The sequence below is a fragment of the Stigmatopora argus genome, chromosome 8 (assembly GCF_051989625.1).
Source record: "Stigmatopora argus isolate UIUO_Sarg chromosome 8, RoL_Sarg_1.0, whole genome shotgun sequence".
NCBI lineage: Eukaryota > Metazoa > Chordata > Actinopteri > Syngnathiformes > Syngnathidae > Stigmatopora > Stigmatopora argus.
In genome coordinates, this window is record NC_135394.1 from 6,557,377 (window position 1) to 6,569,833 (window position 12,457).

Here is a 12,457-nt window from a genome sequence, read left to right on the forward strand (position 1 = left end):
ATCAAAAATACTGTGGATTCAAAATTGTAGATAACTATTTGAAATACACACACATGTATTGCCTTGCAATTGGCTGGCCACCAATTCAGGGCCTCCTCTGCCTGGTGCCCATAGTTGACTGGGACGCTTGTGAGTATTAGTGGTACGGAAAATAAATGAATGAGTAAACTACTAATATACCACCACTACTACTGTGTTTTACAATTTGGTGCACCTTTATATAGTTTTTTTTAAGCCATTCATTGAAGGTGCACCCTATAATCCAGTGAGTGCGACTTATTGTGTTGGGAGATATGGTAGGCAGTAATGTGAAGTCCATTGGGTACATATTTACAGAATATTTTTATTCAGTCAATTATTAAATCCTGTTACCAAAGTATGACAACATTTCTGGCTTTAAATGCATGTTAGTTATGGTCCTGCAAGTTCAACTTTTTCACAGAGAGGCGTGATCATTTACAAAGATGAAGCATGCCCACACCCCTTCTCAATTTAGTCCAGCTAATTATATGTGATAATATTAATTTTCACCAATCACATGTAGCATTGCTTGTGACATTAATATTAGGCATAATAGCATTTACATGGGCTGTGTGTACAGCTCCATGTAGCCTTCACTCTGCGATACGCAACCTTTCTTTTGCAGGTGATTTGCATGATCCTCCACATTCTTAATGCCTCGCTTACTCAGTGCACAGTCGTTAGTGTCACTGCCCGTGTCACATTTATGCGAATGAGGCCATGCTGTAACCAGACAAATGAGGCCCTGGATCACAAATAATGTGTTTAATATTACGCAATCACTAAAATAAATGTTTGGCAGATAAGATTATTCAGACCATTTGCTACTTCAATCTACTCCCGTCTCAATGTTACCACATGCAAATTGTGTGTGCATGATTGACTGACTTTATGGCCGAGCACTCAGACATAGTGTACTGTACAGATTTGCTATATATTAAATGTAACAAGGACAGACTGATAGGAGAAGGCTTGCGACAACCTAAAGTATTTAAACAATGAATTATAAGTAATCATGTTATTGCTGAATATATTTAATGTATTACAGGAAGATTAAACACAATTTGAGTGCATGTTGGATATCGGATCTTGAATGGTGTATTTTATAAACTATACTGTAAATGTTTAATTGGCCGTACATATATTACAAACACAGTTAGAATTTAATTAATAACATACATGAGAATATCACACGTGTAAATGTAATAACACACATGAGAATCAAAGTGCCAAATGTTATACTTGTCATACAATGATTTGTGCAGCCTTTTTTCCCATGGGGTTTTATACAGATATCAATCAGAACATTGGGTCTGAATGATTTTGTCATCTTTATCTGCGTACAAGGTCTTCAACTCCTTAATAACATTTATGCTATTATTTTTATCGTATTATCCTTTAATTTTTCAGTTTGGTGTTTGCATACAGCCTATAAAGACAGACAATGGATAATGTTAAGTGCATACACTGATGAAGCACTAAGAAAAACACAGAAGAGCAGTACTAGGGATTGAAGTGTAGGTGGAAGTGATGGGGGAATTGAATTGAAAGGGTAAAGGTTATGTGAGTATTTGTCTATGTGCATGAGTGTTGCATTCCTGATGAGACGGCCCCGCACAATGGCGAAGTTGAAGGTTGCGAGTCTTTTTAAAAAGGATAACATGCCGGGTCATGGTGTGAGCACTTCATTCTCTTGCTTTGTTAAAGCCTCTATCTTGGTGAGCAAAGACTAAGTAGTTATATCATGGCTTGAAATAGAAATGGCATAATTTTCATGTACCTTTTAAAAAATATTATTTAAACCCCAGCCAAAATGCTGTGGCACTTGTGTGCATGAGTTTTTTGTAAATGCCTTTATCTACCCATGTCAGTGGCTCAGAAGCAAGCAAAACACAAAACAAAGCACTACAATTAGCCTGTGTATGCATATGTTGTATTCCATACAACAAAATAAGTCATGGCGTTTTCACATTGCCTAGCTCAAAATTATATCAGTATTTATTATTTAGTTTCATAGTGTGCCATGTAAATGAGTGCCTGAGCAATAAATGCTGGCAAACACTGCAAAATACAATTCGTTTGAATTCAAATGAATACATGTGCTTTTGCAATATGATGCCGTGGATAATTTTTGCCTCCATCCTTACATTCTTGTATCATTGCAATCGTGAAAAATTAAGAAAAACTTGCAACATCCTGCTCACAGTTTCTGTATGATGCAAATGCCAAAATTGGATGAAAATAATAGCAACTACTGCAAAACTGTTGCCTTTCACTAATAAGACTGACGGAAACATGCTTTTCCATTTTGAGTTGTGATATTAATCTGTGTTTCTTGAGGTTCAGCACTTTTTGTTGTTAAATCCTCTGCGCTCTGCAAATCTCAACACAATAGATGTACAATTGGGAGGTTTTTTTTTACTTTTAACTATATATTTTTAATAGTGATAGTTTCACTTTAAAACTGCTGGAAAAAAAGTGAAATATAAATATTTCAGAAGGTTCGTATAAATGTGGAAATAAGGTTTTTTTAACTATCTGATCCTAGCTATCATTTCTAATGTAGTTTATGGATGTCAGATTTCAGGAACCTTATGGATAAATGGTACTCACATTTGACATAAATAACCTTTCTCTAACATGTTCCTTTACATCATTTGAAAATATGAGGCCTTCTTTGAAAATGCATTGTGGTCAATTGCAGTAATCTTTTCTGGATTTTTAGATGTTAAATCAATTATTTGTAAGCCTATGTAGTATAGTATATTTGGGTCTCTCTGCCTATGTAACCTCCATGGACACAGCTAAACTTGTCATGCATAGTTAAGCCCAATACATTGACATGCAACAGGATCACATGTTCTAACACAGTTGTGTAATGACAGTATCATCTGGGTACCATTTCCTCATGTGCAAGTGCCCTCCGGGATAGCCATGATAAGTGCTGCGCAATGATGACAATGTCAAGTTTTAATATTTTCAAACAGTGTGTCTGACGCAAGTTGAAATTATAAATTTAATGTCTATTCAGGTTTATATGTACAACTACAAACATACATAAAGCAGTGTTTGGTGAAGGGACATACACTTTAACATACTGTTTTACTTTTGCAAATTTTTAACAACCAAGATTATGATCAAAATGGTAATGCTCTACCATCTTAGATGCTATGCTTGACCTTAACTTTAACAACCTAAATTGTTCTGGGTGTGTTGGAATAGTTTAAAATGAGTTTGTGTTGCTCTTGGTCTATATTGAAATTATTCTATTCATATTTTTCTATTCAAATTCTGCTTTTGTCCGTTACCTCTACTGATTATATACAAATTAACAATCGCGGGCGTCTTTAGCGTTTGACCCCAGACGCTGGTCAACCAAATTATTATTGGACAAATTTCTTATCACTACTTTTACAAGCGTTTCATAGCATGTGCCACCAGTCACAATCTCAGATTTCTATGTAACATGTCAAAAATTACCGCACCAAAAATATTTTTAGAGAAACCCATCATGTGTCTGCAGCATGCTTTAACATTTGAAATTTATCATACTTGGTGAAACAAATAAAAAGGAAAAAAAGAGCTTCTTTAGTGTTTCTAGAGTGGCTTACAGGGAAAATGATTTTGCATATTTATTTCCCCAGCTACAGTAAAGTGTAAATGATATTTATTTTATGCAAAATGCTGCACTGTCACGTGCCGACCAATGTCTTGAAAGGAGAATCTATTCATATTTCAGAATAACAACAAAGCATAAGCTGTGGCACTGTCAGCTATAACAAATTGATGTTAGGATCGTACTGAATTTGTATCTGCTTACAGAGGTTGACTCCATTATACATACTGCAGTTGCCGCTGAGTGCGTAGTAATAGGATGGATGATGGATGGCCGAGCTACACCGGCTTCCATTCTTGGGATATTCATCTACAGTATTTATGTGGTCATTTATTTATTGCTTTAACCAGAAAGACCCCAAAACTCAGAATAGGGTCTAAAGGATGTTGAGCTGGGGCTATTACAGAAATGGATCTAAGCTCTTTTGAGGCCTGGAAGTCATCTCTTTAGCAGGTGTCAAATATATTGATGTCACTCTTAACATTTATTATTTATTCTTTTACCACAGCCAAAGATTTAAAAAACAAAAAAATCTTCGGACTGAGCTACTACTTTACTCTAAGTATTTTTTTTCTTAAAGAGGAAAGTAAAATTATCTGTCTAAACTTTTTCTAGCTATATATACTGTACTTAATACAAAACTGTTTAGAAGACACAGATGTCCACATTACATCATGAATTTTTTTACACTAAAAGCAGCATGTAAAAATCTATAAGACGCACTGAACTTCAAACGAAGGTGGGCGAAAAAACAGATTTTTCAAAAATTTTGGAAATGGAGGGTCAGTTTGAGATGCGACAAAGGTTATGGGTTATTGTTAAGGTCAAAAGAAAATATGTTTTCTTGGCAGTGTAGTTATTCAAAATATTCTCTTTTCTCTTCCTCCCTACTATTGCTTTATTGATTTTATCTTGTGTTTTTAATCTTTTTAACATCAACCTGCACAAGGGACTGAAGCTGGAAATTGGCCTTCGGCTATAATGTTACATATTTACATGTAGTATATGTTCCTTAATATGTATTGTCCCTTAAATAAATCAAACTCAAACTACCGGCTGATATATGCACTCCTATTGGCTACAGTTAATTAATTCATTTCTTAGATGTCATGCTTATCCTAACCACGGGGATGCTGCACTTTGGCCCATTTGAAGTACGGTTTAGGGTGCAACCATGAATGCCATCTTTCCCTCCACTCTTGTAAAACCCATGTTTGTGGTATTGAGCGGGAACCCCAAAGCACCGACTGGATAAAGATTCTGAGAAATTCCGGAAATGGAAGTGGCCCCTTCAGTATGTTTTTTTAGAGATAGATTACGACTTAATGATTGTGGCATAAAAAAATCACCCCACTAACAGTTGTAATGACGCATTATTTCGACATACGTTCCTATTTCAAAGTTTGATCCAGGCTTTACACGGGTTTATTTTAATGGTAGAATTTGGAATTCAGGATGGAGTCTCAACTGCTTCACTTGCAACCAGAGGAGCCTGACCCTGTGCCTGGTATTAGACCCAATGTCATGTATTGCAGGCTTTTTCAAACATTCCCAGGCCCTACTTTTCTAAGACGGAAGGTTGGGCATCAGTCGCTAGTCAATCGCAGGGCGGAAAAAGACAAACATTCGTTCAGACTTAGCTCAAGTTTTAGGGGAAAATACAACCATTTCTCTCTTTCTGGCTGTTTTGCGCTCTCTTGTTTTCTCTCTTTCTTTCTCTTCTCCCTCCCCAATATGGCTTGAGAGCAATCACCATGCGGGTTACCAATTGAGAACAAAATGGGTAAAAATAACTATTTTTGCAAAATAAAACATCTTTACAGGTCATAATTCAAGTCTCATCCAATCTTGTTTATATATATATATATATATATATATATATATATATATATATATATATATATATATATATATATATTTTTAGTTGAAACATGTTAGATATGAGTGACGTTTTGGGAACAATCAAATTTGAAACTGGATCCCAAAATGAAGGCACGATATTCTGATCATCTTTTTCTGCCTGCACAACACATACAGTGCATCATTCCTTAGACTATGATGCTGTAGCAATAATTGTAATCATTTGTTTCTTTTTCCATGCTTTGTACAAAATGTGTTTGGGGGAAAAATCTCTGAATTTATATCAATGTGAGCAGGTAACCCGGATGCCCCGCGTGCATTTTTTAATTAAGAGTATTTACACCCGAAAGACATAATTCCTGACCACTTCAGTATTAAAGCTTTGCAGCTATACCGTGACTACCAACAATACCACCAAACCATAATCCATTCTTCAGAACTGTTTTCTATCATATGCATCCCAACAGCCCATGTCAACGACATGCTGGCAGTTCCCAATGAGCCAAAGTGGTGAAGAGAAAGAGGGGGTAAAGAGGGGTGAATCGGGTTGTAGATCAGGGCAGAGAGGATGGCGGCATGGCCAGTAGGTGACAGGGGAATAACATCCCTTTCTCCTCAATCGACAGGGACCATAACTCCTGTCCCTCCAGGGACAGATTGAGAAAGGCAATAGCCCTAGGGGCTGTGAAGCTCGGATGCTTAGGAGAATTGAAAGTTAAAAGAAAAACGATGTTTGCTGAGCCACTACTACTGGATCAGCATCACTATTTGGAATTTTCAGCCATATAGACAATAAGACAGTAATTAACTTGACTTTGTTAAAGAGTATATTCCTCAGACAATTCCTGACTATTTTTTAAAGATAATTTTTACATCCATTTATTTACTGAGTACACCACTTACCACAGCAGTAAAACATGCAACCCACCCTGGACCAATTGCTAATAAATATTAGAACGAGGAAATCATTTAAATGTTTTTTTGTTTACTTTATTTTATTTGATTAATTGAGATTGTCAGTCTCCCTGTGCCCTGCAACAATAAACAATTAGGGCGTTTTTAATCAAAATAACCTGTTCTTATGTAATCTGAGTGGCCTGAGAGAATGTTATTTTAGAGGTTAAAATCTATTACCTTTAAATGTCTTATGCTTGAGGTTCTTGTTCATGGGGTTTTCTATCTACCTCATTATAAAATGGGTAAAGCATGTCTGACTAGGCATACTACTACTTTTTAATCAGCTGGTGATGACATGTGTGTCCAAGTCCAAGAGAAGTTGGGAGAATATTTTCAGAAAGAACATTTTCTACACCAATGTCAGCTGTATGTCACGGGGGATATAAATGGGAGAGGTTGGGAGGGAGGAAAAAACAACTACAGGGTCAAGTTCATGACTGAGAATATTTGTATTAGCAAAGGGGTGAAAACAGTGTTTTATAGCTATATAAAATAATTCCATGGTGGAAAAAATATAATGTTGCAGAAACATTTTGTGACTTTAAGAGAAACATTTGTCTGCAGAATATTATCATTATCATTTTTGACCATTTTGTTTTTACTGGATTAATAGAATGATGGTGTATATAAGTGTATTCATCTTTTTGTCTAAGTTTAGTCTATTTTTACACTCACATATGCGTGCACACAAACATTAAAAGACCACATACATGCACAGGGGCAGCTTAATCCGCCTCCACCCTGGTGCCTGCTCCGTTGAAGGTGAAAGACGTGTTCGCTTGAGCTCATTGAAAAGTAGATGTGACAGTAAATTTTTCAGACCCTTGTGAGATGGGAGATCTTGTTATAGCAGTCAGGATGGGGGTCAGGGCAGTGGTTGCTTGATGATTGAGGAAAAGAGAAGTAAATTCATTCTGCTTCGGGCACTTTGTCAAGTGCCAGTAGCTTACCGTTGAGAGCCACTCACCCATCACCGTGTTACGGCCCCAGAGGTCACCTCCCTTGCCATAAATCTACTTTGTCTCCTCGTCTGCTAAACCTATTGCCTTCCACCGGCCGAGCACGATCAGTGAGGGGCTGCAGCTGTGAGGCCTTATAGTCACTCAAAAGAAAAAAACAAACAAATATAGATTGCGCCGATCATGTAAGGAGCAGGGAAATTGATGTTTTTGAGTTATTTGGGGAGTGGTTGTCCAGACCTTTGGGGGCTGGTGTGTGGATCGTAATGTTTCATTTTAAAGACATTCGGGTTTAAAAACACTGCCGTTTTGATTTTTAATGAATAGACTGCCTCACATTGTCTATTCTTTTTTTTAAACTTTTTTTTAATATGTTATCATACACCATAATTACGCTTGCCCCAACTTTGTGGGTATGTTATTTGAAGTTTAGATTTCTTTTCCCCCCGCTTAGGGCATCTGTCTATGAGCATACCCTTCTTCAACATGTAGTTTTTAACCACCAAGCTGCTTTCAATATAACCTCTTATTAGGTGGTGATTATCTTGCCTCCGTCTGGCTTCTTTCAGCCACTGACTTGAAGTCGGAGAGGCCAGGGGCACACGAGGAAGAAAGGAGTGAAAACTTCCTGAACCAAGCTTTCACCTCCCACCTCTTAACTCCAGCGTACACCTCAAACGATTGAAAAGCAACCTTATATATTTTGCTGCAATCAAGAAATATGCCAAAGGCTTGACCGTCCGAGAATGATCCTCCTGGGGGAGGATCCTCTGTCATTCGCATTCAGCAGTGTCCTCCTCCAACGGAGGAGATGGCTAGGAAGGGTGCAGTCACTGATATGGGAATTTCTTCGCTAAACCTATGTCACACGCTCAGGTTAATTTAGACTGCCATTACACTGCTTTAATGCAACTTATTTTTTTGCTTGGTTTTAGTTTCGCTACATTCTTTAACTCTTGGAATCCCCTCAAATGCTCAATGATTAGGATTTTTAAAGCTGAGAAAAATGAAAGGAAACAAAAATTTGACAGAAGGAAGACATGGATGACAGGCAAAGAAAAACATAGTCTGGCTGGGGTCTTCATAGGACACATATCAGCTGTCACTCTATGGTCTTCCAAAGAGTAACACAATAGACGGACAGATGGTCCCAAACGCACAGCAGTGATCATGCTTCATGCCAGACGCCAACAGGATCTATCTGTTTCTGAATTGGATGTACATGTTTGACTACCAGCTTTTGTTGTTGCAAGAAACCCTCTCGTGTTTTGGCCACAAAATGGCCATTCCAAGTGTGACTATGATGTCTGTGTTTAGTTTGATTATAATTAGCAGACTATCAAAAGCAACACATCAAGGTGTTAGACCAACAATACTGTGACTGATTTGCACTGAATGGCTTTTAGCCAACACTGCAGCGCATAATGACAATTTGGCTAATAACCAGTAACCACACAACCATAGCCCCCTCCCCTTCTGGCCTCTTTCTTCCCATCACCCTAGACTTCCCTGCTATTCTCATTTACTAACTTGTACTCTCCTGAAGAGCAGCTCTGATACTGAGGAATAATGAACTCCTCCAATGTGCTGACTTCTTCCTTTTCCCTCAGTTGCTGACCTCTTATACCGCACGTAAATGAGAAACGATTCAATGAAGATATTTTCAAGTATTTTGGTTTGTGGGCGGGGTTGTCATTCAATGACACAGTGAAATTACTTTTGGTAGTAGCTGATGTCGCCTGATCCCTCTTCAGATCAACCATCGGCCAAAGAGATTAATCCCGACACAGAGAGCCTGTTTGAGAGCAGACATGACAGGCGACGCGGGCAGTTCAGACAAATTGGGTGGATGGTTCCATGGCAGTGATATACCTTTTCCGATGCAGTGTCTGTAAATCTGTTGGCATCATTTAAAATTTGACATTACCAGATAAACTGATTGTAAAAAAAAAAAAAATTGTCATTTGCTAGATAAATGAAAAACACATTCACTTTTCAGTTCTTTTCTGAAACCGATTTTGCATTTGACAGAAAAGTAATGAACAAAACAAAAATCGTTTTAAGGAGACAATGTGTAAGAACCTTGGAGTTAGCAACTAATCATTGAGGAGTGAAGAGAGGGGCTTTGGTTCTATACAACATGCACACCATTCAGACTGCTTACTGCTCAAATACAATGTTTTTGTCTAACCATTGAGATTCCCTTTTTTCAACTGAGCCTGTTCATGTGTCACCCTCTGTGCGCTAATTTGTAGGCTTTCATTAGCATCATCTGTCTGCCTGAAAAAAATCTCTAGGACAAGTTGATGCACATGGTCTCATTAGTCATCCTTATCTAAGATTATCACTTCTACTCTAATCGACTATTGACATTTTTGACCTACTCGTTTAATTCTCTCATTAGCTCCTGTTTTGTCTTGTGATTAGTGAATTTGAAGAATGTAACTGGATACATAAAAAGACTTAAATTGGGAATTTCATAAATTACTCATCTTTTTTATGCTACAGAACTAGAATGTGTCAATTCAGTTGAGAAACCTTTGTTTTTGTTTTTTTGTTCTTGATACTATGCTGAGGTGACGCTGGTCAGAGAAAATTGACTAAAAATAAAATTGTTTGTCTGCAGCTCAGCGGTCCAATCCGGCTGTTTCAAGGGAGTCTACTTCATCCTCCAACAATTCCACAGGCACTTATCTGTATACACAGGTAAGTGACTTTCTTCCTTAAGGTAGCATATTGTTGTCACTTTCAAATATAACTTTTGAGTCTTTGTGTTAGTAGGGTGATTAACAGTTCTGTCTTTACTAAACCAGATAGTTCAAATATACGTATATTCTACACAAATCAGGGCACATTATGTTCAGTCCCAGGAAAAAATATTTCCCCATTCTCGTTTTTTATTTCTTCATTGTTTCGAATCTTTAATGTTTAAGATCATGAAACAAAAAAGACATATCTACTAGTAACCATGCAGTTTTTAAATTACAATTTTATTAATTAAGGAAAAATATTCAAAGCTGTCTGACATAGTCTAGAAAAAGTAGTGTAATTTTTCATTATTTTAGGGAGGAAATTACATGACTAATGACATTTTGTGGAAAGCAGTTATTTTTCACTGACCATACACCCATGTCTGATTCCCTCCAGATAGATCTGTTAAATGAAGAAGTTACTTAGATATAACCTGACAAAATGAAGCTAAATTATCTTAAAAATATACAAGCAACTGCCACAATTTAAGAAAACTCAACCGAGATCTGACAGCTGTCAGTTTAGAAAGGGTTACAAAGCCATTTTTAAAGCTGAATGACTTCATTCAACCATGTTGAAAGTCACTATTATTGGAAATGCAATGATGAACTTTCTTAAAATTGGCATACCTACAAAAATTAATGATAAAGCACAGTGACGTTTGATCCAGGAGATCACAAAAGAAACGAGGATATTACTTCCCTTAAGGAACCTTCAGGCCTCCTTGCCTCTGTTAGTGTTCATGACTCAGCAATAAGAAAGATAAGACTGGGCAAAAAAAAGTACATCCGTGGTGGTGTTCCAAGGCAAAAAAGCTAAAGCTAAGAGGTTAAAGAAAAATAAGAAATAGTGAATTCGGGTCATCCTCAAGGCGAGGCACCTTTTCCTTCTTCACAAGGAGCATTCAAGTTCTGAAATGGCTTTTAAATAAATTTAAAAAGTAAAAAAAAAGTCAATACATTATTAATGCATTAACTCAGAAGTAAGGTTAAGTTTTGGAGTGGCCTTGTCAAATTCTGGATATGAATCAGATTGCAATGATTAAAAAGGTGGTTCATGCTTGAAAACCCTCTAGTTCTGCTGAATTAAAACAAATCTGCTGGAAATAGTCTATTATATCTCCACAGTGGTGTAGAGAAAACTACTTGATGATCTTAACAATTATAAGGGAAAATATTCTAAAAAGGAGACAATTGTTCTAAATCTGAATTTACTGACTAATGTTCTTTTATATATTAACACTACAAACCAATATCTGTAAATCTGTCATCCATGAGGATGGGGTTAAGAAAGCATCAATTATTTTATAAATTCAGCACAACCCTCTCATGATCTTAATAGCTCAGTTATATGCACTTAAGCACACCCTCTTTTTCATGGCGTTTGTCTACATGTCCCCCTAGTGACCAATGTAAGTACTATATTATCTATGCACTTTTATATAAGGAGTGGTGTTCAGTATACTGCAATTGCATTCTGTTCAGTTTTGAGTTTGCCATCGAATTCCTTTGAAATAGGTTAAGAAGAATTGTCTTCAGTAATTCAGATGTGCTAGTTATGGAAAATTGTTGTCGTTGCGTGAAGTAGTTCTCAAATAATTATGAATAATCATTCACTTATTGTCACAGAATATTATCAGGGTATTTTTTTCATTTAATGGTTTAACAACAACAGAAATACATTATCACCAGGCACTGTTAGACTAAACAAAAATACTCACAAGTTGGTTGAAATATTGCAAGGTATTTTTTTTTCAATAACAGTTCAACATCTGACATCATTAAAGATTTGGTTTTCTTTTCTTGTTCCATTGCGGAACAATTGCCTTGTACCAACGTCAGAGTGTCCTGCCTCCAAAATGATTGAAGCCGACTTTACTCTCCATCCAGCTTTGTTTTTTCTTCTCAGATGTTGGGTGGTCCTTGTCTCTCGCTTTCTCTTCCACTCTATCTCCTTTTCACTCATTGTCAAGTTCACAGCGTCTGTTTCTCTTTGAGCTTTATGGCATCAAGCCGTGGCCTGAAACTCAATACTTGAGCATACACAATTAAGTTCACACCAGAGGTTATTGGATGTAAGTATGGTCCCAAAATGTGTGAATCAGGCAAAGTAAGGGAGGTTAGGAGAACAGGCAGGTTATTTAGTCAAGGTTAAATAAATATTACAGGTTAGAAGTGCTATATGCTGCATTGTGTGGATTTTACCTTTGAGGGATTTGCCTTGCAGTTAAAGGCAATACAAGTCAGTGTTTATTGTCCACAAGCAGACCTGCTGTAGTGTGCACTTAAGATAT

The 12,457-nt window shown here is 36.9% G+C and overlaps 1 protein-coding gene across 2 annotated transcripts in view; it reads left to right on the forward strand.

Moving 5' to 3' along the window:
* Positions 1-12,457, forward strand: part of LOC144078756 (adhesion G protein-coupled receptor D2) — a 59,565-nt gene that overhangs the window by 36,440 nt on the left and 10,668 nt on the right. For both annotated transcript variants that reach the window (XM_077607082.1, XM_077607081.1), the window contains exon 23: positions 10,040-10,119. In XM_077607082.1, the coding sequence (XP_077463208.1) occupies positions 10,040-10,119 (80 nt within the window). The remainder of the gene's footprint in view (positions 1-10,039; positions 10,120-12,457) is intronic.